Source organism: Pangasianodon hypophthalmus, chromosome 15 (genome assembly GCF_027358585.1).
Source record: "Pangasianodon hypophthalmus isolate fPanHyp1 chromosome 15, fPanHyp1.pri, whole genome shotgun sequence".
NCBI classification, from domain to species: Eukaryota; Metazoa; Chordata; class Actinopteri; order Siluriformes; family Pangasiidae; genus Pangasianodon; species Pangasianodon hypophthalmus.
Window position 1 is genome coordinate 22,399,606 of NC_069724.1, and position 25,983 is coordinate 22,425,588.

The 25,983-nt window shown below is 37.8% G+C and overlaps 1 protein-coding gene across 1 annotated transcript in view; it reads left to right on the forward strand.

The window, feature by feature from the left end:
- Positions 1-470: 470 nt before the first annotated feature.
- The window catches only part of atp8b1 (ATPase phospholipid transporting 8B1), a 32,787-nt gene continuing 7,274 nt past the window's right edge, over positions 471-25,983 (forward strand). The window contains exons 1-18 of the mRNA XM_034311358.2: positions 471-844; positions 12,221-12,375; positions 12,795-12,892; positions 13,725-13,838; positions 15,036-15,134; positions 15,368-15,429; positions 17,166-17,238; positions 17,391-17,461; positions 19,158-19,240; positions 19,526-19,684; positions 19,945-20,033; positions 20,739-20,929; positions 21,597-21,805; positions 22,911-22,954; positions 23,113-23,269; positions 23,470-23,658; positions 25,308-25,420; positions 25,653-25,817. Coding sequence (XP_034167249.1) covers positions 12,237-12,375; positions 12,795-12,892; positions 13,725-13,838; positions 15,036-15,134; positions 15,368-15,429; positions 17,166-17,238; positions 17,391-17,461; positions 19,158-19,240; positions 19,526-19,684; positions 19,945-20,033; positions 20,739-20,929; positions 21,597-21,805; positions 22,911-22,954; positions 23,113-23,269; positions 23,470-23,658; positions 25,308-25,420; positions 25,653-25,817 — 2,055 coding nt within the window. The 5' untranslated portion in view covers positions 471-844; positions 12,221-12,236. The remainder of the gene's footprint in view (positions 845-12,220; positions 12,376-12,794; positions 12,893-13,724; positions 13,839-15,035; positions 15,135-15,367; positions 15,430-17,165; positions 17,239-17,390; positions 17,462-19,157; positions 19,241-19,525; positions 19,685-19,944; positions 20,034-20,738; positions 20,930-21,596; positions 21,806-22,910; positions 22,955-23,112; positions 23,270-23,469; positions 23,659-25,307; positions 25,421-25,652; positions 25,818-25,983) is intronic.

A 25,983-nucleotide genomic window follows, 5' to 3' on the forward strand; every position in this document is an offset into this window, starting at 1 on the left:
TTCTTTTCATTTTCTTAACTTCAGGAGAGAGAAAAAAGAGAGGATGTTGAGGAAACCACTTGTTTAGTTGTAACGTTGTTGCACAACATTGAATGCAACTATAAATGGATAAAAGTATGACATTGTCATTAACAAATTAATAATTGTAATAGTCAGCGAATTGCTGTGGTTTTAGAGGAATAAAACACTTCGGGATGTACTGTTATTAAAAAATAATCAACTTTGGCTTCATCACACCACCCCTTCGTTCAATAGTTTCCTATATCAAGTGTTTATTTAGAGATTACACGTGATCCAAGAACCAACTCTGGCAACCCTGTAAGGTTCTACCTGCGTACCTGGCCGTAATCTTTATAAAAGACGCGCACTCACATACTACTACTACTACTACTACCGTAATTACACAACATTACAAGCAGACCTGCCGTATTCACCGAATCGGGCCACACCGTGTTTACCTGCCCACCTGCCCGGTCACGTGACCGAGTTCATTTTACTCCGCGAGATAGTTTTTGAAGCTGCTCTCGTGACGTGTTGCAAGAACTTCATACCCGAAAGTGTAAAATGTCCTCGTCGGAATTTTAGCCTGCCTCTTTCAAAAAAAAAAAAAAAAAGAGAAAGAAAAACACATCTCGTCCAGCCAGTTTTTCAAGTTTGCGCCGAGTCTTCAGTCAGCCAGGTAGAGAGAGAGAGAGAGAAAGAGAGAGAGAGAAAGAGAAAGAGAGAGACCCAGAGACAGAGAGGGAGAAGTCGGTTTGAAACGGACGGACGCGGTGGACAGCAATGAACCATTAATCACCGAATTTTTGGTCTACGGACGTTAAAAGAATTCGTCTGAGAAAAGGTAAGCTTAGAGAAAAGGTTCCTCGTTTTAAATAACCTGTGTTTTGTTTTTGTTTGTGTGTACGCGCGCGAGGTCGAAAATGAATCCAGTGCAGCACCTTTCAGGTGTGTCTTTGTCAGGTAGGCTAGTTCAGGATAGCATCTCATCTCCCTCAGCGGCGCTGCCTAAAAACTCAAAGAATTTCAATTTCTCTCCAATTAGAGATAATAATTTGTTGTTACAGGATTCTAACCTTGAAATAATCCGTATAAGAGACCTTAAAGAAGCTGTATTATGTATTATAGTGTATGAAATCAGTTTAAACGAGTTGTTTAGGTGTGTAGCTTTGGAAGCGGTGTAGCTCAGTGTGAGCTGACAGGAACATGAAGCCCAGCTGACATTTACAGCACACTTCATCTCAGGATAAATCTCTCCAGACTTGCTAAACACTGCTGTAAGAAATGATTCTTGTAAACTTTACAGTTTTTTCAGAATGATTTTCTGAACACCATGTGAAGGAATGAATAAACAGGCATGACTACACTTGTGTTTATATTAGTTTGGACCAAATTCATTAGGCTGTAAATTGTTTAATCTACATCTATTGCATATGTCTCAGTAATGTAGGATTTAAAAGAAAATCATTTGAAAATAAATACAGACTTCATTTTTTTTTTCCAGAATGAATCAGTTTAAATCTGTAAGCAGTGAAAGTAATTTGTATTCATTTCTAGACAAATGGGTAGGATTTTTAGGATGCCATTTTAAGGATTGCCTGAAAACTTGCAACAGTATTAAAGATGTTTGTATTGCATAATGCGCCAATTTCACCAACACACACACACACACACACACACACACACACACACACACACAGTTTCTACCTCATTTACATTTACGTCTCTTTATCCACCTCAGGCGACGTGCCTGGGAATATCCTCAATAAATGTATAAATCTAGTGTGGATGAAGGAATATGAACAAGGCGTGGTTACATTGAAATACACGTGGACTCATATTTTGTATTTTGACCTGTTTTGAAATGTCTGATGTTTATTCACCTTTTTTTTTTTTTTTTGCGTTACAAAATGGCTTTCCAATTACTTGCCCTTGACAAAAAGTCAGCAAGTCGTTGGTCAGTGTTTGGATGTTTTCTCTCATCACGACACACGTCTGGCTAATGTCTTTATTTTATTATTATGACGACTTTTGGTTGGACTTCTTTTTTTTTTTTTTTTTAATCAGTGTTTCCACATACCTGCGTCTTCCTGACTCTGAAAAGATCACGTCACCCGTTCATGCTAATGAATCCAGCTAGTGAATGCCGGTGTATGTAGTGCAGCGGGTGGTTGCATTCAGAACGAGTCATGCGTGTTATAGTTAGAGCAACAGCGTGCGTCAAGTCACCCTGAAACCCATTTTGTTTAAATATACATACGAAATAAAAACTTTTGTTTTGCAAGTCAACAGCAAGTGCAGTTGTTGAACAAGAGGAAAAAAACTCATTTCCCCACACTTTTTTTTTCCCCCCAATACTTATCAGGAAAACTTTTTTTTCTCTAGGCAAATTTTATTTGCGTTTAGCCAAATTAAAAAAAAATTAAAAGAGGTCTTCAGTATGGTGTACTTGGGATACTCAGATCCCTTCCAGTGATATTCAGTGAAAATTGGAAAGCAATAAACAGGAGTGTTGTATCCCTGTTCGTGTATTATCCTTCGATGTGTGATAATTGGTGTAGTCTGCCTGGTCGGCGGCCATGTTTGAGCCCCACCCTCGTCTCCTGTTTCAGCCCTGCCCAGGCTCTCTTAATCTTTAATGGAGGAGAGTGAAGGCAGGAAGACACACAAACACATGTCTTGAGTTTGTGCAGCAGGCAAGAAGGTATCTTTGATGCTTCTTTTTCTCTTTTTTATAAAGAGAATGTCCGTAATTACTTCTTGAAAGGCCATATGTTGTGCACACCTTTTAAAGCAATGACAGACCCCTTTATCCGGTTGTGTTCATCCGGTTTCAACACATGTTTGCTTGCGTTCTGTGTGTGTGTGTGGGGGGGGAATGGTATACATTTTAAGCCAGGCCTGTCCGGACTTGTAAAGAGTTTTCCCAGGTTTAAACGCTGATCCTGACAGCTTAGAGATATCACGGTCAGTGTGTCAGACGTGTAGGTGCTGTGTTTCTGAGCGCCTCCCATGACCTTTACAGCAGAGGTGAGTCAAACACATGTATAAACTGAAAACAAACACGTGTAGAGTTGCACAGTTTCGCCTGTATCCACAGATCAGGGAGGAAAAAAACCTGTTCACTTGTTCATGAGAACTTGTTCATGAAATCTAAATGATTTTAATTCTGTTGCCTGAAAGTGTACATACTACCAAAGTCCAGTGTGTGTAATTCCTGAGCATATGTAAAGTTTAACCTGTTGTCTTACGTGGACAATAAAAGCCACTCCTGATTCTAAAATGTTCTCCAATGTTGTGAAGGTCCTGATCTCTATTTTGTACGTTTTCTTGTTGGATTCAGGAAGGTGTTGATTAGTTTTCTATAACAGCAGCTCTGACACTAGTCCTAATTCAAATCCCAGGTTTGTGTTAATGTGCTCGTTTTAAGATGCTATCATTTCTATAGTAACAGCTAATTCACAGGGACTTGGATGGTGGGTGCTGGAGATAAATGTTTTAATTGTTGATCTGGTGAGGAGATCAACACTTCAGTAACTATGGAAGGAGTCTCCAGTGTCAGTGCTTTCTAACAGACAGAGGTAAAGCTGTAAGTTCTCTTGTAACTTAAAGAGAAAGAAAAAAGCGACTTTTACAGCTGCTATAATGTAACTGATAACTTGCAGATATTTCACAAATTTAAATGGATAAGAAGTATGATGTTTTGTTGTATGGTGCGTGCTATTATAGGAACTGCGCTTGATGTCGGGCCGTGTCACACCACCATGACGCTGTTTATTTTCCTATAGCAGCACTCCGTGTCAGCTTTTATCCCTCGCTTATGTGTGTGTATGTTTCTTTTTCTTTACTTCGTGTAGTGATTGAGGTGTTTTTTGTTCTCCAGTGTTCAATCTTCTTAGTAGATATTAGTCATATATAAATGTCTCATATTATCATTAAATACTTATTTTGCATTGTCTCAAGTGTTTATATAAAAAAAATGAACTTACTAAAGAAGAATTAAAGCTCAAAATTTCTAAAATGATAGGTTACATTTATTTAAATATGTTAAATGTGAGAAGATATTTTTGCACATATTTGTTTTTTTGTAACTGTAGTATAAAAATGTTGAGAATTTTGGTATAATGTTTGCAGCTCTAATATGCTTATAATACGTCCAGGAGAAAAGGTGAATAAATCCGAGTTCTGTGGTTCCTTCAGGTGTCGTGAGGAAGGTTGAGTTTAGTTTGCTCGACAGTGTCATGCTATTGAAGTGTTTCTGCTTGACAGGAGATCATTTGGTTGTTAAAGCAGATTCACCTCCTAGAAAATATGACCAATATTTCCGCGTTTGTTTTCTATGGTTTCATGTCGGATAACACACACACACAAAAACATGCATGAGCTAATTTGCATATTTGCTCATGGTGCAATCCTAATATATGTCCGTGACAGTTATGGAAAACAGGAGTGAAACTGCTGGGTGAGAACATGATAAATGTTATGCCAATGCTTTTTATATATCAGATTGATGAATGAAGAATTAACCTCGGTGCGTACACTGCATCACATGGGTGTGTGTTTGCTCAAGTGTTGCGTAACTGTGGTTCTTTTGTGGCTATTGTGAGTTCCTGTATGGACCTTTTTTATGAGACAATGGATTTCTTTTATTCCATTTTTATTGTGAGCTGCAGGAAACTGAGAATTGCTCTGTCATTGAGATTTAACGTGACGGTTGCTTGTTTATATAGGTGTTTTTTTATTATTGTCGTGGTAAAAGAATTTAGCTTCATCAGAGAGGAAGATAAGGACAGATTCTATTACAATAAATCTGGCCTTCATGCTCTAATCACACTGATCCCACTCTTCACCAGAGCACTACACTCAGTCTGTGTGAAAACTCTTTAGCATTCTCTTCCAATTAAATTTCCATTTAAATTACATTCTTTAAAATTTAGGTTGTTTTCTTAGAATCAGTGTTGACATTTTTATTCCCTGAGTGTGTGTGTGTGTCTGTCTGTCGTTATTTTATTTCATTGTTTGTAATAGTTTTCCATTTTTTACCTTTACTTTTCTTCCTTACTGTCTCTTTCTTTCTTTCTTACTTACATGCTGCAATGAAATAATATCAGGAAAGTAAAACTACATCAGTTAAACTACCTGTTGTAGGGAGTAACAGTGTCGTTGTAAAAGCACTGACAGCTCAGAGAAGTGCATCATGATGTTTATAAACTGCAGTGTCAGTATTGTGCCATCATTTCACCTAGTCCTGATTTCCATATCACAGTAGATTTACCTTACCAAGCCATCTTGTGATGATCCAGCATTATCTGAACAGGACATTTGTGGTCACTCTGCGGTGATCAAGTGACTGTGTTGCTACATCATGCTACTTAAAGCAGCAACCTGCGTGTCTCTTTTGCTTAGTAAAATGCTCTTTTTTTCCCTGTGGACATCACATCCAAATAGCTTCAAGTCAGCTGGTCAAGACTTTGCAATTTGAATTTGCTGAGTCGTAAAGCAAATGTGTGCAGATTTGCATCAATCCAATGAATAGCAAAGTAGATTGTCACAGGGCTTCTTAAACAAGAGCTCACTAGTGTTTGTGACGAAAGGGGGGAATGGATATTCTCTAGAAAAATCTATTCCTAAAGAGGTTTAGTACTTGAAAGGAAAATTATACGGTCGTTTCAGTGTAAAATGGCTCTCTTTTATCTTTATGCATATACACAGGTAAAATGGCCTAGGAATGTTTTTCTACAGTAGTGGTTTAAATAATAATAGTATTCTAAATTATAATAAATCTATCTATCTAGCTATATTTCATTATTATAAGAAGAGTAGTATCCAAATATTTAATGCTGAAAAAAAGAATCAGTGAATCGACTCCAAAGCTTTGGGTTTGACTCTTAATTTTAATTGCCTGGAATCAGTGAATAGACTCCAGAGCTTTAGGTTTGTCTCTTAGGTTTTCATATAGATTACTCTAAAGTTTTCACTCTTTAGTTTCCCTACATGTCCCTGTGAATGAGCTGGTACTATAGAAACAATAAAATGTTTGAACAGATTTGACTTATAGGTGGAAGTCCTGTCAGAGCTGCTATTATAGAAACACTTTTCAGTCAGATAGGAGGAATCAACAGCGCTGAGGTAGTAATAATAATAATAATAATAATAATAATGTAAAAGCTGGTAGATGATTGCTAGTACTTTTCCTCTCCGTACCACTGCAGCAATGGACATGATGGAGAACCAGTTAAGCCTGTCTGTGCTTGATGAAGCAGTGAGATGGCACACCAGAATGGGGCTTTATGCCCATCTACCCCCTCGTGGGTTTCAGTTTCGGACCAGGAGCCTGGTTTCATTCTCTCTCTTTCTCTCTCTCTCTCTCTCTCTCCCGCCTTCCCCCGGTTCTATACCACTACTCCAGGTGTGTGTGTGTGAAACGGCTTTGCTCACCCCCGCTGGCCTTAGGCTGTGTGTCTGAACTCTGAGTTAGGTCAGCTTCTATAGAGAGCTGCTCAGCCTTGACGGGGTTGGGGTTTTTCCTATAACAGTAGGAAATGTGGGGTGATGGTATATTACTGTGACGGATTTATAACAGTACAGCTGGAGCTATAAATATGAACTCCAAACTAAAGTGATATAAAAAACAGGTGGAATTTAGGCTGGCAGAAGCAGAACAACTTCCCTTTTCACTGAGGATGAGTCAAAATAGAGGCCAGTATCCACTGACTGTCATGCTAACTGAAACTCTTTTTGCTTGTGATGTGACATAATGCATGCAACTATTTTTAATTATTGCTTCATATAATTTAAGGGAAAATTCCACCCTGACAATTTGCATATTAAGCTTTATAATTAACATGAGGTCTTCTATTCAGTCCTAGCTTGACTATTTTTTAAGTTTTATTTTAAACCTCTTCCATCAACATGTTGGTCTATGTTCACTTTGGTTAACAGTTACCCATAATGCCTTTCTGCTGATCGTTTGAGGTGGGATTTACCCCTCAGGTTCATCTGTACGTATAGAGAGTGATGCAGCAGCGCTTTAGTCTGTCCAGCTCTCTCACCTCCTCATCTGGACACTCTGCTCAAACTTCCAGAGCCTCAACTTTCATGCTAATACCATCGTCAACACCATCGTCGACACCATCACACTCGTCTTCTCACAAATCGCTAACTAGCTGAGCTGAGTCTCTGCCGTAACTCAGCACAACTGCATCATATACACTGGAACCTTGAGTCCAGCGTTTGCACCAACGTCTCAACTACCTTTATGTTGGATTTCTCATTAATATGGTGTTAAAGAGAAAAGAAGCTTCTGGTTTTAAGAGCTAACAACATAACCTGACTGATATCACTTATTTTTAAGATTTAAATTTTTTTTCTCCTATGAAACACCATTGTAACCGTGACTTTTTTTTTTTTTTTTTTTTTTTTTTTTTTGCTTCTACATAGACGTGAGCATAGTGTAAACAACTTTAATTAGTGCAGAGTGCTATATTAGGAAGAGAATGAGGCAGGTATGTTGAGAATAATGATTTCTGGGTGTGTTGTCTGTCGGAATCTGAAACCTTCTCCTGTTATTACTAGCCACGTTCATCACGACTCTATTCACTTCACCCCCACACACACACACACACACACACACACACACACACAAAGCTGAAGAATGTTAAACACTTCGGCTGGCACTTGTTCTTAAATAAGCATGTCCTTTTGACTTGGGTTGGATTCTTCTTGACGTTTTGCTGTTTGCTAGATTTGAAATGCACACCATCAAGCAGAACGAGTTGAACGAAGGAATAAGCAAATAGTTATGTGCAGTTTTGCAAAGGTTGCGTGCAAGCATTTTAAAATCAGAGAATTAAAATTTTTGTATTAATTAATTGAAAATTGTGGTTATGAAAGTGTTGTGCTCGAATGAACATGTTCTCCGACCAGATGTGAGTTTGATTGCACATATGCGTCAAAGATGAAATCGATGTATATGAACACTTTTGGGATAATTTGTGTTTATACATGTGTATTTTTAGATGTGCATTAGGCAAGATTAGTCAAAATCTGTCAAGACTGGGTCTCTATCGGTTAAGGGGGTCATTTTCAACTGCTTGAAAGCCAAGTTATAACAATATAAACATGCAAGAATAATCATGAATGTCTTCACAATCCTGTTTTTCTTTAAAATGTGTTCTCATGAGTTTTTCAGCTCTGGTGTTTTAACATCATTATTATTAGCTGTACCAGCGTTAGCTTGCAATAGATACATTTCTGTAAAAGTGGTTCATCCAAACTATTACCGTACTTGGCTCTCTAAGCGATAAACATATCTAACATACTGATTTATTACTGTATATAAAGCTGACCACTCAAACAATTCAGAGTTTTATACTGATTGCATTTACATACCCGTCCTTTCCGTGTCTGACCATGTAACCCGGTTCCAGTCAGTATTTAATGATCTCCAGACACACGTTTGTGATTAGATGAGAGAAAAGCCCTTTAGTTTGTTGCCATGGAGACTGATTGTAGATTTGGACCCCAAAAAGCATTCCTCTCCAAATCAGGTTTTTGCTCACATCAGTGTGACCGAGTTCTTGTTTCTCATTAGATCTCGTCTTAATGTCTGAATTTGTTTAATAAAATAATAATAAAAGTGAAATAGCTTAATGACGTCATATTCACTAAGAAGTCATGACACTTGGAGGTCTTTATCATGATACTCACAGATCAGACGTTTCTTACATAATTATTTTTAGCATTTATTCATCTAAACCTGTTGTGTGCGTGTGTGTGTGTGTGTGTGTGTGTGGGTGTTTGTAAGCATTTCCTTCTCTGGGTGTGGTGCTGCTGCTGCTAATTATCACCACTGCTAATGCACCTACACCACTATAGACCAGAATTACGTTACAGAAACTCAACAAACAGGTTTTGTGCCCACAACAATAATGATTTATTTATTATTATTATTAACATTGATAATTATTAATGACTGACTAGAAAATAACATGCTTAATTTACATAAAAGATCTGTAATAGGATTGCCACTTACATAGTAGAGAGCCAAAATATCATATCAAAATGCTAAATGAATGAAAGACCTGTGATCAGAATCCCCCAAAACGATATTTATAGGCACTTTAAAGCTGCTGCATGTAAGATTTTGGTAGTACTCTTTACTCTCTGGTAGGAAAATGCTATTGTAAACTTACAGAGAATCATTTCATGATGTGAGTTGTACTGCGTCGTTCTCCAAGTCACTACACATTCCAGGCCTGCTAGCTCTAGCTAGTTAAATAAAATATACTGTTGTGAGCAAAGCTATCACTTCTGGTTGCCTCCAGTGTTTTTTTTTTTTTTTTTTACCCAATTTGTTGTCTCCATGTGTTTTATTGTCTAATCTGTGTGTTTTTGTTCTCCTGCATGTCAAACAGATATGAGCCACATAGTGTTAACGTGTGTCCAACAAAAAATAAATCAGCTGCCTGTCATTCACTAAATTAGGAAACAAAAAACGTACCTGTTTCTGGCACCAAGACGTTAGCAGCAGATCCTTTAAGTCCTGTAAGTTGCGAGGTGGGGCCTCTATTGATCAGACTTGTTTGTCCAGCACATCCCACAGATGCTCAATCAGATTGAGATCTAGGGAATTTGGAGGCCAAGTCAACACCTTAAACTCTTTCCTCAAACCTTTCCTGAGCAATTTTTGCAGTGTGGCAGGGCGCATTATCCTGCTGAAAGAGGCCACTGCCATTAGGGAATACCGTTGCCATGAAGGGCTGTACCTGGTCTGCAACAATGTTTAGGTAGGTGGTACATGAATGCCACATGAAAGCCAAGACCCAAGGTTTCCCAGCAGAACATTGCCCAGAGCATCACACTGCCTCCGCTGGCTTGCCTTCGTCCCATAGTGCATTCTGGTGGCATCTCTTCCCCAGGTAAGCGACGCACACGCACCCGTCTGTCCATATGATGTAAAATAAAACGTGATTCATCAGACCAGGCCACCTTCTTCCATTGCTCAGTGGTCCAGTTCTGATGCTCACGTGCCCATTGTAGGCACTTTCAGCACCCCACAAGACCTGCCGTTTTGGAGATACTCTGACCCAGTCGTTTAGCCATCACAATTTGGCCCTTGTTGAAGTCGCTCTGATCCTTATGCTTGCCCATTTTTCCTGCTTCCAACACATCAACTTCACTACTGTTCACTTGCTGCCTAATATATTCCACCCCTTGACAGGTGCTATTGTAACGAGATAATCAATGTTATTCACGTCACCTGTCAGTGGTTTTAATGTTATGGCTGAGCGGTATATACACTGTATTAGGCAGCATGCAGTATATTCTCTATATGAATATAGATCTGGAAATGGTTATATTTGCTTTATATGGATATCTGGATATATTAGGAGTCCTTGCCCACTATATGGATATAGATAAGGATATTTGAGAGTATATATCCTTTATAATGGATATAGTTAGGGATTCTACATTTTTATTGTCATAATGTCAAGTTTTCCTGCTTCACATAGTTAAGTTTCCACCTCAGTTCTGTACTTGGCTGCTTTCTGAACATACACGTTGTTAAGTTATTTTGAATGAACCTGGGGCTGTATTTTGAATGAGCAAATGAGGTGCTTATAATAAAATCAGCAAACCCAGGTGCACTGAAATTTTGCTTTCTTTGGATTTTTCTAAAATGTATACGCTTAACGTTTATACAGTAAGTGTTCAGTGAGAGTGACAGGAGGCATTAGAATAGGAAACTTTGGAAAAAAGAAAGACCCAAAAAGGCTTTTCTGGGCTGTAAAAGCAGAGAGTGGCGTTACAGACAGGACAGGCAAGGTGAAGGTGGAGTGAACAGATCTGCATTCCACACGTGTTTATAATGCCGTATTAACAGATGGAGGATCCTGCTTTGGTTTGGTTTTGTTTTCTGACAGTCTCTCAGATAATCTAGGCCCAAGTCTACTTTCTCTTGTCTTGAAGTGCGTAAAGATTCCAGACGACTCACTGATATGGATCTGTATTTGTCCTGCGTGGCTGAATACACATCAACATGTCTGAATATTTACTACTTTCTAGAGCTGATTATCAAACCCAAAGCCGGTGTTAAAGTCAAGTTTCCATAATTCACTGCTGCTGGATGATGAGATAACCAGATCAGATCATTTAATTTTTGCAAACCTTTAACTGTCAAAAACAAAAAGGCTATGTAAGCCGTCCCGCTGAGGAGAGCAGCCCACTACGGGTGTGTAATACGAAACCGGGGAATTAGCATTTCCCACGGCAGAGCTGACATTTTCCACACTGAGAGGCTCTGTTTTCTGACTCGGTCACGCTCTTAAATATTGTGTAGCACTAGCTATTAATAAGTAAGACTAACCCTAATTAAATAGACAGGAGAGTAATATAAATTTATATCAGAGCAATGTAGTTACACCTAGTACTCATTCCTGTACTCAAAATATGTACGGCATCCAGAGATGCTAATTTAAGCTCAAACGAGTGCTCGGAGAACATCAGCTCATTGCATCACTTTTTTACATATATATACATATATGCAGAACCTGACCCAGTCAGTTGTGCGTTATTTGCATTGTGTTTCTCAACTTTTTAGAAGAATGTGGTTGCAGGTAAAAAGTATGGCCGTGTGTAGGAGGCTTAAACAAGCTGAATCATTCTGTTGAAATCTTGTTTCGTGCTCCTGTTCAGTTCTGCTTGTGCTCTTACACAACACTGGCAGTTTGGAGATAAGAAAGTTTGATAATCAGAATCGTTTTCAGTACTGCATCATCTAAAATTAAACACATTAAGTTTGACTAATTATTAATATTATTATATTAATTACAGTGTTTAATACATTGAACGATCATTATCACAGGTGTCTTCTGTATTTTTTTTTTTTTTTTAAACAATTGCAAATTCTGATTTCAAGCAGCTGATCTGATGTTAAAGGTTTGTACTGAATTTAAAATATAAAAAAAAAAAAACACATTATTAGAAACCTGAGAACCTCTGGAGTAAATAATAGAATTTATATATATATATATATATATATATATATATATATATATATATATATATATATATATATATATATATATATATATAATGTGTGTGTGTGTGTATATATGTGTATATCTCATAACCGGTCAATGTTAAAGTTTGAGTTTTGTGGATCAAATCTAATCTTTTCTTCTTCGTTTAAATCCTAACATCTCTCCCCTCTCTTTAGCGTGCAACCATTCAAGATGAGTCGCCCACGTGTGGACTCTGAGGACTCCCTGACGCCCGATGATGAGGTGATGCCATACAGTGATGACGAGACTGATGACGAATTAGAGCCTGAGGATGAAGAAGTGCAGCCGAGCGTCCCCGCGCCAGAACCTGGTTAGTGTCGGTTCCTATCAAGAAAGAATTCAATATTTAAGTAAAGTATTTATGAATTAGTGAGTCAATGGTGTAGACAATGAGAAAATCTATATTTTAATATCTAGATTTTGAAATGTTTTAATATATTATATATATTATAATATATAATAATGTGTGTGTGTGTGTACACAGAGAGAGAGAGAGAGAGAGATTTATATACAGTTTAAAAAAAAAAAAAAAAAAAGGTACAAATTTGACAAAGGGTTTTCACATGATGTATTCAATTCAAGCTCAGTTACTAATACTAATACTCAGATCTCCGTTATCTGTGTTTTATCGAAAATTCATCGGAATCAGTAGATAATAATTATCATAGAGAATTATAAGCTCATTGATTTTATACATTCTAACACTTTTATATTCTTTTTTGGTTATAGAAGCTGGATGGAAGGTCAAAGCGAATGACAGAGATTTCTGCAATCTTCCCGAATTTAAGAAGAAGACGTTCTTGTGCTTCAAGAAGAGCAAGTACTCTGTAAGTGCACCCTATCTGGAATCTTTACAACTTTTGTAGATTAAAACCTAAACCTGGTTGGTTGTGAAAGAGCTCTGAGTGTGCGTGTGAAGCCAAGCGTGATGTACACAACAGCGGAGTGGAGCGGAGAGGACTGGAGGTACTGTATTGGTCAAATTTGGAGAAATTTCTATTTTGGAGAAATGCTCTGTTGATTAGATGGACCTACATAAGTTCTAAATGAACAACTAATTGAATTTGGACTCACATATTCAAGACCAGGTTCAGTGCTTTTTTTTCTTTTCTTTTCTTTCTTTCTCAGCATGACGTGATAAATACAAAAGATTCTTCTTAATGAAACACAGACCTGTTTATTGTGACCTTTTTTCTTAATGATTTCTTATAATTATGCATTAATTAATAAAATTAGTGCATAATTAAGCACAAAAAGACACAACTTGTCGTTGATCTAAATATAAAATGCAGATTTTCACAGCACTAAGGTTATGTCTCTATTTTCCTGGATGTTTCAGACAAAAAGATGGACAGGGAGAGACTATTTCAGGCATCTGTTTCCTGTTCAACTGGAATATTTTATCACTTCCTTGATCACTTACTGTCCTAATAATCCTTCTGACATTCAGTCTGACTCAGCTGTATCAGGAACAGCTCAGGAGAGGTCGCTGACATGTCTGTGACGCAAGCATAGTAGACTCAAGTAGTCTGACCTGAATTGTTAGCTTCATGTTCCTTAAAGCTCTAATTCATATACAAGCTCAAGTTCATAAGAGAAAAATATCTATTGCTGTAGAGTTATCTCATGTTTGTGACATTTGTGTTATTTATTTTTCAGGGAAATGCAATCAAGACCTATAAGTACAATGTCATCACCTTCCTGCCTCTGAACCTATTTGAGCAGTTTAAAAGAGCAGCCAACTTCTACTTCCTCGTCTTGCTGATCCTGCAGGTATGTGGTGGACTCGCACTTAACACTGACACTGACTTTTTTTTTTTTTTTTTTTTTTTTTTTTTTTTTACACACAGAAAAGTTGGCCTTTAATTATAAGTGAAAGAGCCAAATCAACTCAAAATTAGCTCGAGTGAAAATTTGAGAAAAAGTGTCCAATCTTAATCATTCTCAAGTACTTAAAAAGAAATGATTTTAAATAAAATCAGACGTCGGTTTCTCTCACTTGCAAATTCGTAACTATTTTGACTCAATTTGTGTAAAAAGTTGCAAAGGTTAAGTCTTAGCATTCGTAGCTTTTCTTATGACCTTGTTTATGTGAATAGAATGAAATCACATTGCCTGCCTTTGTTGGAATTTATACGAATACTTCATGAAGTCAAATCAAAGAAACTATAATGAAAGTGCAACTACACGTAAAACTACTCGGCTGTCTTTGTGTGAGGATCATGTTCATGCATGGAAGTGATTAGATGTTAACTCATAATAGGCAAGGCAAAAGGAAAAATATTTGAGTCATAATCTTGAAGAGTTATAAGGAGTATTTAAAAGATGTAACTCTAAAGAGTAAAAAGTCTGAATGTTTTTTCACAGAAACGTAATTGAATAATAAAAGTATAAGTAGTGCTGAACTAATCAGTAGCTCTGATGCACAGGGCAAACCTTCTTTATGTATTTGTTTTTTTTAATTCTTTGGTGCATAGAGAGCAAGAAAATTATACAAAGGGTAAAAATAAAACTACTCCTTATTGACTTTAAGAAAACACACATTCACATGGGTCTTAAGGTACAGTGTGGTTAAACTTAATATGCTTTACAGTGATGGCACAAACACAGTGTGATCATATGATCATGATCATATGCTTGCTAGCTAACTAATGCTAGATACCACTTTTTAGCCTGGTAAGTTAGGCTTCCGGGCAGCACATTGGAGCTTTTACTTCCCTAGTCAGCTAGCTAAAGGATTTCTGATTAGTTCCCATCTGGAATAGGGAATAATTTTCATTGATAGTCCCTAAAATGCTATTTACTGTAAGTATAGTAATGAAGTACTTCTGCCTCTGCTTTTCTATAGCAGGTACAGCATTTAGGTGTTGATGTTAATTTCATGTAGCAGTTTTGTATGAGAGATTCAATGATAGTAACATCCTTCCTGCATTGTTATTTTTCCCCCTCTCTCTTTCTTTCTTTAAACAGATCATCCCGCAAATCTCCACGCTGCCCTGGTACACCACATTGGTGCCCCTGGTGTTGGTGCTTGGCATCACTGCCATCAAAGATCTGATGGATGACCTGGTAAGTCGCTGCACCTGCATATACACACACACACACACACACACACACACACACACACACACACACACACACACACACACACACACACATATATATATATATATATATATATATATATATATATATATATATATATATATATATATATATATATATATAGGTATTTTTTACACCCAAGTGATGAACCATGAAGCTTTGGCATGTTTAGATGAAGTTCTCCATTTTGCTCACAGGCTCGCCACAGGTTGGACAAAGAGATCAACAACAGAAAGTGTGAGGTGCTCCTCAATGGCAGGTCAGTCACTGAGAACTAAGGAACTCATTAAGTGCTCAGGAGAATTATTATCAGCTCCAGAATTATTGGCACCCTGGGTAAAGGTCAGGGGAAAAGGCTTTGTGGTTAATTAGCTTAATCTCATGCTGAAAATATGAGAGAAAGATAACCATTAATTAACTTCTTGTTAAAAAAAAATGAAAACCTTTTATCAATAGTATTTCTCCTAACAATATCACATGTCAAAATAATTGGCACCCCATGCGTTTACTACTTTGCGCAACCTCCCTTGGCGACATAGTACTGAGTCTTGTCCTGTAAATCAAATACAGAGGAAGGAATCTCAGACAGTTCTTCAATACAGAATTTCTCCACAACCTACAAAGTCCTCTCCTGTGGACTCACCTCTTCAGTTTGCCTCACAGGTTTTCAACAGGGTTTAAGTCTCTGAACTGGCATGGCCATGTCCGAAGCTAGATTCTGTGGTCACTGAATCATTTTTGTATGAATTTGGACCTGTTGTCCTGCTGGAAGATCCAGCTATGATCCAGATATAACTTCTTGGCAGAAGTAGCCAGATTTTCATTTAAAATCCATGATGATATGTATCGTAAAAGGTTCCCAGGGCCTCTGAAGAAAAAAACCAGCCACATGACATCACAAATTCTCTACCATACTTAATATATTCCTTTCATTTTACAGTGAATCCACCTTAAGTATTTGTTGCCATAAAGCTCTATCTGACCACACAACCTCCAGATGCTTACTTTTGAGGTTAGGTTAACTTAAAGGTTTTCTTCTGCCACACTTTCTCATTAGTTTGTTGGCATGGTGGTGTCTTTTTGTAGTATTGGAAACTCAAAATGCTGCCAGTGTTCTGCAGACCTTCATCCGTAATACTTTTGCCTGTCTAACGGTCCTCATTGTGCGTAGGCCAAAAAACACCTACGTTCTTTACAGCTCCTTTTGTTTCACACTTCTTAAGTGGCTATGGCCATTTTGAGGCATCAACCTATTTTTTTTATAGCCATTGCTTGATTTGATTTGTGAAGGTGAACATACTTTTGTCTCATTTAATTTGTGTATTCGCTAAACCTCTTTATTTTGATGAATGATTAAGGAATTTTGGCCTCATATTTATGCTCCAGTGAATCAGGAAGTCATGGATGACCATTGAAGAGTTCCTAAACGCTCAGGCAAAGTTAAAAAATGTCTAGGGGTGCCAATAGTTGTTCATTTGATTCAGTTGAATTGGCCTGTTTTAAGCCCATCTGATTGAGTATGCTGTAAATTGTAATAGGAAAATTGTTTGGTTAATTGGACTGTTGAATAATCATGTGATTATGCCTTTTCAACAAATATTACAATTTGTGGAATTTTTTTTAATACACTGATGATGTGAATAAAATTAATTCACTGAAAACATTTTGTATTTATTGTATTTATGTATATTTATATATGTCCTATCCTATCCAGGTACTTTGGATTTTATTTACTTTTTGATATTACCTTGAAATTCTACACCTAATATTTTCCTTGTGGTATTCTTAATTTAAAAAAAAAAAAAAAAACATTTACTGTAATTAAAGGTTAGATTTTCAGTGTGAGATTAAGCTAATTAATCATGAGCACATTTTTTTTTTCCATAGGGTGCCAAAAATTCTGCAACTGACTGTAATAATGTTTCTGTGCAATCTGTAAATGAGTTTGTTTGCAACTCTGCATCCATCCATTTAAGCTGTATGATTTTACACCAGTTTTCAGGAAGCCAAGTGGATGGACATTCAAGTTGGTGATGTGGTCCGATTAAAGAAAAATGACTTCATTCCCGTAAGACTCTTCATTCACTTAGAATAAACGGGAATAAAGTCCAACACTATTTGATTGTTGTTTTTTTCAGTTCACATTTTCTTTGTTTCTACATCTGCTTGCTTATTTCATCCATGGTTTCATTTTAATTTCATTTCATTTACCTCATGTAGGCTGACATTTTGTTATTGTCCAGCTCTGATCCGAACAGCCTGTGTTATGTAGAGACAGCAGAACTGGATGGGTAAGAATCTCCTGCTTATGTTCATTTCTGTTTGCAAATCCATCTTTTTCCCTTTTTTGGAAATCTGTTTTATTTGTTCATCCCAAAAGTACACACTGTGTAAATCCACATGTGCTGTCAGCAAGCCCAAAGTCTGGATATGCAAAGTTTGTTGGCATTTCACAAATTTACATTCTTGGTCATACGAACGACTCTGTTAAGAACGACTCCATTAAGAAGGACTCGGACTCTGTTAAGAACGGCTCTCTTCAGAATGACTCCAACTTTGTTAAAAACAACTCTGTTTAGGACAACTATGCCTTTGTTAAAAAGGACTCAATTAAGAACAACGCTGACTGTTAAGAATGACTCTGACTCTGTTATAACTGATTCTGTTAAGAACGGCTCAGACTCTGTTACAAACATTCCCAACTCCATTAAGAATGACTTTGACTCTGTTAAGAAGGACTTCTTAAGAATTCATTAAGAATATCTTCTTTAAGAACAACTCCGTTAGGAGTGACTCGGACTCCGTTAGGAGTGACTCGGGCTCCGTTAGGAGTGACTCGGGCTCCGTTACAAGTGACTCGGGCTCCGTTAGGAGTGACTCCGGTAAGACTGACTCCAACTCCGTTAAGTACAGCTGAGATTCTGTTGACTCAGACTCTGATCAAAAAGTGACTCTATTAAGAATGGTGTTACACTGAAAATGGTACACACTTAAAAAAATTTTTATTAGAAAATTATTTTAATGTTATTGCTGACACCTGTGTAGAGAAGACTATATTACATTGTGTTGTTTCACAAATTTATGCATCATGTTGCTTGAACAAAACACTTACACGCTTGCATGAAGATCTGTCTAGATGTTAGAAAAATTGACAAATGTTTGATTTGAGGGTGTGTTAAACACTCAACAAAGTGGAAAAATACATGACACACACATCACTGCTCTTTTTCTATGCTTTTTAAATGCAATGTTTAAATGTAAATTTTAAACAATGGAACATTAGTATGAATCTTCTCATTTAAGATTGGACAAAATAAGGACACCTAGAAAAGAAAGGTGATTTTTTTTATATATATTATTTATAAATCTCGCTCTTAAACCTGTTATATTAACGAAAGATCTAAGTATTTTTATTTTAATGATAGCAGCTGTTTAGGGAAGAGTATATTGCATGATGTTTTATTTCACATATTTATGCATCATGCCGCTTAACAAAACACATTTAAGCTCATACTGATCTTGGCTAAATGGACAAATGTTTGATTTGAGGGTGTTTTTAAAAACTCGACAAAGCCAGAAGTACATGACGCACACCCCTGTTGTTTTTCCCTGCCTTTTAAATGTGCAATGTTTTTAGTATAGTATTTCACTATTCCTTTCTACTGCATGTGATCCTGAACAGTCAATATTGCCTTTCTTTGCTTGGCCATCTTTGGTTTCATTGATGAGACAGAAACTCAATTCAGTATTCATAACCATTAATTGACAAAATGGACAGCAGCAGTTCAGATTCGTCATGGATCAAAAAACAAAAATGACGCAGAAGGGAACAGAGACAATTCTGCCACACAATGCTAATCCTATTCAATGGACCGTGGCATTTTTTTTTAAGAAAAGAATTGGAAATCCAGTAAAATGAATTTATTTTACTGCTCCATGGCAATGAAAGCTGATTGGTACTGCTTTTGTATATTTTTTTTTTCCCAGAGAGACCAATCTGAAGTTTAAGATGGGTTTGAAGGTGACCCATGAGAGGCTGCAGGAGGAGAGTCAGCTGGCGAATTTTGATGGTAAGCATAACTCCAGATATGCTTATTTTGCTGACACATCAGTCAATAAATGGTCTGAAGTGCCTGTGCACTTTAATGTGAGATTTTATGTACATGACAGTTAAAACCCTATTGTGACAGTGTATGACCAAATCAGCTGATTGGTTTGTTAGGTGGGAAAAGAAGGGTTAGAGCACTATGTTTTATCCTAAAATAGATGTTTGTGTACTGTTCAGCACACTCCTCTGTCCCAAAGTGTCTCGTATGTCTCATATCTCTGTTCTCTCCTTTGCATCTGTTTTGCAGCCATGATTATTTGCGAGGAACCAAATAACCGCTTGGATAAGTTCACAGGCACTATGAAGTGGCAGAAGGATGCATACCCACTAGAACTGGACAACATGCTGCTCAGAGGCTGCAAAGTCCGCAACACGGAGGAGTGCCGCGGACTCGTTATATTTGCAGGTTTGGATTACTCATACTGACGTATAAATAAGTGAACACTCAGAAATATGACTTCTTGTTCTGTCTTAATATCTCAACAGCCAACTTGTAGTTTATTGACCAGATAGCAAGGCAAATTAACCGGCATCATGTATTCAAGTCGTGTAAACTACATTTGACTACGTTAAATGGCATGGCAAATAAATTCAGCCCACACACTTTCATTTAAATTATAAGGCTAAGCAGGCTATTACAAACTTAATTTCTTATTCCTTCTGCAGGAGCGGACACTAAGATTATGAGGAATGGTGGAAAGACCAGGTTCAAACGCACCAAGATAGATTACCTTATGAATTACATGGTGTACACGGTAAGACATCATAACAGCAATGCTATGAATGCAGTGTATGGTGACCTAGAACAACGAAGAACTGTTCTATAAGTAACTGGTAAATAACAAGACTATATGACCAAAAGTATGTGGACACCTCTCCATCACACCCATATGTGGTTCTTCCCCAAACTGTTGCCAGAAAGTTGGAAGCACACAATTGTACAGAATGTCCTTGTGTGCTGTAGCATTACAATTTCCCTTCACTGGAACTAAGAAGCCCAAACCTGTTCCAGCATGACAATGCGCCTGAGCACAAAGCGAGCTCCGTGGAGACATGGTTTGCCAAGTTTGGTGCAGAAGAACTCGAGTGGCCTGTACAGAGCCCTGACCTCAACCACACTAACACCTTTGGGTTGAACTGAAACTGACTGCGCGTCTTGCCTTTCCACCCAAGATCACAGCCTTCCCTAAGTAATGCTCTTGTGGCTGAATGGCCGCCAATCCCCACAGCCACATTACAGATGTTCAATTCGATTGGGGTGTGAGGTGTTCAGATGTCCACAGACTTATGGCCCCATAGTGTATGTGGTTAGGAAATTTCTGTCATATTACTTTTTGAAATAATGCTGTAAGCTTTTCAGTTTACTACGTAAAGCAGAAATCAAACCCTTTTCTCTGTATGTTTATTGCATGTCATTAATAATAAGAGAGTAAACTGGCTGTTGTCTTGGTGGTGTGTAGATCTTTGTGATGCTAATCCTGATCTGTGCCGGCCTGGCGATCGGGCACACGTTCTGGTACGAGGACATCGGCAGTAAGGCCTGGTATCTGTACGATGGCCAAAACCAGGCGTCGTCCTACAGAGGCTTCCTCACCTTCTGGGGCTACATCATCGTCCTCAACACTATGGTGCCCATCTCACTCTACGTTAGGTAAATATATTTATATTTTTATTTTACGTGTGAAATGGAAGAAGAAATATATCAATATTGATATAAATATTGCTTTTGTAAATGCTGAATGTAGACACACTCCTGAATTCTTCACTGCCTTCTTCAGATGTGATCTGGAGGTCAAGGAAATTTTTATCATAATATTTTCTGGTTGATTTTATCTGTTTTTGGAATGATGTCTTGTTCAGGAAGCAGCGACATTTCAATTCTAACAATTTTTTTAAATTCGACTTTTATGAAGATAAATTGTAAAATAGATGGACATTTTCCTTTTCTCCTTTTAAAAGCCGAGTGCAAACTTTTGCAGTTTAATAACCATGGTGCTTAGAAAAGGAGGCGCATGGATGCTAACATAACAGGATCTAGCACAACATTAAACGCAACTATAAATGGATAAAAAGTATGATGGGTTGTTCATCAGTAAATAGAAGTAATTCAGGTTGGCAAATTGATGTCGTATAAGGGGAATAAAACACTTCAGGAAATGTTGTTATGCAAAAATAATCAACTTCAGGGCAGGAAAAGTATCTCTGCTTTATTCCATTATTGATTATTTTCCTATAACATCAAACCCCCAAGCATTTTATTACATACACATTGCTATTCTCACTATCTGTTCCCCTGTCCCCCTCTCTCTCACACTCAGTGTGGAGGTGATTCGTCTGGGTCAGAGTAAGTTCATAAACTGGGATCTGCAGATGTACTACGCTGAGAAGGACACTCCAGCCAAGGCTCGAACCACCACCTTGAACGAGCAGCTCGGCCAGATCGAGTACATCTTCTCGGACAAGACGGGCACTCTCACGCAAAACATCATGGCCTTCAAGAAGTGCTCCATCAGCGGGCGCACATACGGTAAGAGCATTGCAGCGTCACCGAGGGATTAAATGCTTAATGCTTGTGTGGTTAAACGTGAGCTATTTGATAAGCACTGTTGGTCATGCAGCTGAGAGATAATTCCTGTTGAACTCCGAGATAGCAGGGACGTCTTGCTTATGCCATGTGAGCTGTGAAACAGTGCAAGAGCTTCTGAAATGTCAAACAGGATCCTTTTATTTGCTAAGTATGAATTATTCAAAGGAGTAAGACTCTGCTGTTTGACGTTGCAGTAAATGTTAAGCATAGGGCAGTGTGTACACGGTACCTCGTCCTCAGCTTGATCAAACCTGCACAGTGTTTACAGTAAATGAAGGTCAGTTTGCAAGGCTTAACTCCAGTTTGAGCTTAATAAGACACTCAATCCCTGGATCTCGGGTCAGGTGTGTTTGTTTGGACCCTGGACAATTTGTCATAATATCTTTAGAGGGATGGGTATTTGATATTCTGTTGCACGCTAGTAAGTTTGGCTGTGTGTGTGTGCCTGTGTGTGTGTGTGTGTGTGTGTGTCTGTGTCTGTGTGTCTTTGTATTTTGCACGACAGTTTGTCAGGTTTAAGTTTCAGAGTAATTCAGTTACCGCAGGTTGAGTCACGTAGTCACAGGGGTCAAACAGTCATATACCACAGCTATTGAATTCTCGATTCTGATTGGTCAGAAGGTGTTCATTAATGTTCTGTAACAACAGCTCTGACAGTTGTTTCGGCTCAAAGTAATCACAGGTTTTTATTAATGCACTAGTTCAAATGTGATGTTTTTACTGTTGAAACAGCTTACACAGGTGGACCCACCACATAACTAGATTAGCGGAGATGTTTATTTAGCATTTTTGGAAGGAGTCTCCGGTGTCAGAGCATGTTCTGTGGTATAAGAGGAATAAAGTAAAGGAGTAAAGTTCATGCTGTTATTGCAAAATAATGTGAGGTGGTAACAGTAACTTCACAGGCCACATCATAGCACCTTGTTGTTGATTATTTTTCTATTGTGCTAACTAATTTTGTGTTTTTTCATACCTTTGCTTTTGATAATAATGTTTATCAGCTGAGTTTTATGCAATAACATGGCTCTTTTTGTCTGATCTATAGGAAATCCGACAAATAACGACGGGATGACCGTGGACCGTACAAATGTACTGAGCATCTCATTATTTTCTTACTACATACACTGAGTTTAAAAGTCTTCACAAAGTGATTGTAGCTTGTTAGTTCCTTTTACATTGTACTTTGTTTGAAAAAGCCATTTGGAGTCTTATGATTATTTGAATCCTCCCTGTTCTTTACTGTGCAGCCTGTTGACTTCAGCTGGAACAAGCACACCGACAGAAAGTTCCAGTTCTTTGACCATCAGCTCGTTTCCCTCATCCGCTCAAAAAAAGACTCGGACATGCTGGAGTTCTTCAAGCTGCTCTCACTCTGCCACACTGTTATGGTGGAGCAGAAGGATGGTGAGAAAGTTTAACATTCATCTGTCACAATGATTTTACACTGTTCTGTAGAGACACTATGCTAGAGCACTCTAGACAGTGCAAGGGTTCCAGGGCTGCAGTAATTGTTTTTGCATGAGAATGCTGTTTCCTTCAGCTCAAATAATTGTGAAAACGATTGTGACACATCTGATAGTAATGATGATGATGATCTTTCTCAGGTGATCTGGTGTACCAGGCTGCATCTCCAGATGAAGGTGCTTTGGTCACAGCGGCGCGCTGTTTTGGCTTTGTGTTCCTGTCACGCACGCAGGACACCATCACGATCAGTGAGATGGGAACGGAGACCACATACGAGATGCTCGCTCTCCTCGACTTCAACAGCGACCGAAAGCGCATGTCTGTCATCTGTGAGTGCTCCATGCCTACATAGTACTCTTTCTCCTTTTTTTAAAAAAATTTTTACTTTTCTCTCTTCTTTTTCACTCTATGCTCCTTGCTCATTCATTACTACTCCTTCCCTTTGTAACTTCTTTATCTGCTTCTTTTCTCACTCATTTGCTCTGGTGTTAATCAATATAACCAACAGCATTGCGTTTCTGACGCTGCTTGTGTAATTTTTGACATCTTCAATGACAACGTTAACACGTCAGTCCTTTAGGTGCTATGTAAAATTTGTTGTTTTTTTTTTAAGCACCCAGTGTTGGTTCTGCTCTCTAGAATCCTTTGCATACTGGCCTGATTTGGCTTGCTAGGATTATTTGCTTTAAAGCCAAAGTATTTCCACAGCACTTGTGCCGTTGCCCTTATCAACCCACACCAGCCACAAACACAGAGAGTTTGCTGTATTCATAGCTCATAGGTTAAAATCACTGTAAACCTGATACAGTGGCTGTTTTAGGGGTAACGTCATGCATTTCCTGCATCTTAAGAAATAAGGGGAGCTGGAGATCTCATTGCAAAATCTGACTTAGACAAACACGTAACAATAAAATGTTACTGCGTCTTATACCACAGCGCTTATGAATTCTCAATTCTGATGGGTCAGAATGTGTTTCTATAACAACAGCACTGATAATAGTTCTGCTTGTTGTTTCTATGGTAACAGCTTGCAGAGAGACTTTAATGGTGGACGCTCCACAGAATCACACTAAATAAGGTGTGTAATTGTTGATATGGTAAAGTTTTCTGTGAGAAGATGCTTATTTATCATGTATGGAAGGAGTCACCAGTATGAGAGGTAAAGCTGTAAGATTTGCACCAAGGGAAAGTTTTCAACTCTTGCGCTTTGCGATTTCTTGATCACATGACAAGCTGCTTTTTTTTTTTTTTTTTTTGTCTTATTAAGTCCAAGAGAGAGTAAAAAAGAGAGGCTGGTGAGGGGGCGACTGTTAATAGCTGCTATGACAAAAGGAAGTAACTTGTTTTGTGGATGTTCCACAACCGTAAATGTAACTGTAAATGGATTAAAAGTACAATATGTCCTTTTTTTTTTTAATAAATGAGAATTCTTAGCTTTGGCAGATTGCTGTGGTATAAGAGGAATAAAACACTTTAGGATCTGCTGTTTTAGGAAAATCAACCTCCGCTTCATCACATCACCCAGTTGTTGATAATTTTTCTATAACAGCATATCTCCAAGTGTTTTATTCTGTACATAAAACATAAAAGGAAATATGCCAGTATGCAAATCTGTTATTACACCAGTTCATCAGAAAGCAGGAGGTGCGTGTGGTGTAAGGGGATGTTTCCTGTTTACGTATTCAAAGATCTGGATTTCCTGATTGTGCTAAAACTCTACTCACTTCTTTATCTTTTTTGTTGTTTGTTGAACCACTGCATCCTTGATGGGAGGCAGGACTTCTGCTATGTATAGATGATTGTCCAATAAAAGAACAAATAGGAAAAACATCTTGGATAGAATAGAAAATTGATTATAAATATCATTACTTTTATAGGCATGATATTGTGCAGATATGATATGTATGAAAATATCACAAATTTTGTAAGTAAACACATTAATACTCTAGAATAACTCTTGTTTTTTTTTTCTGTATAGTGAGGTTTCCAGATGGACGTATCCGTCTGTATTGTAAGGGAGCCGACACAGTGATCTACCAGCGCCTCAGTCCTAACTCCCAACACAGTGACAGCACAGAGGAGGCCCTGGGTGTAAGTGTGATCTCATATTCATTATATATATTATATAAGATAATATATAGTTGATATTTCAAGTCAGAGATGATGACAGTAGCAAATCAGTAATGTCTAAAATAGGATAATCACCCTAAAGAGTGACTAATGTCGACTACAGGGGAAAAAAAGCGGGGAAGAATTCTGTCTTATGCAGATCAGTATTGAAGCTTAACCTATAAAATTTGACCTGGTTTCATATATTTTGTAGATTTTTGCCAATGAGACTCTGCGCACGTTGTGTCTGTGTTATAAAGACATCAGCAATGATGAGTTTAACTTGTGGGCTTCTAAACACAAGGAGGCCAGCGTGGCCATGATCAACCGGGACGAGGCTCTGGATGCCGTCTACGAACTCATCGAGACAAACCTGATGGTAAAAGTTGCTTTGAATTTCTATATTTTATATATATATATATATATATATATATATATATATATATATATATATATATATTGTTTGTTTGCTTTGATCATGAGGCATTATGGCATTGTGGAATGTAAAGAGGCTGCATAATTTCACATTTTGTATTTTGAAAATT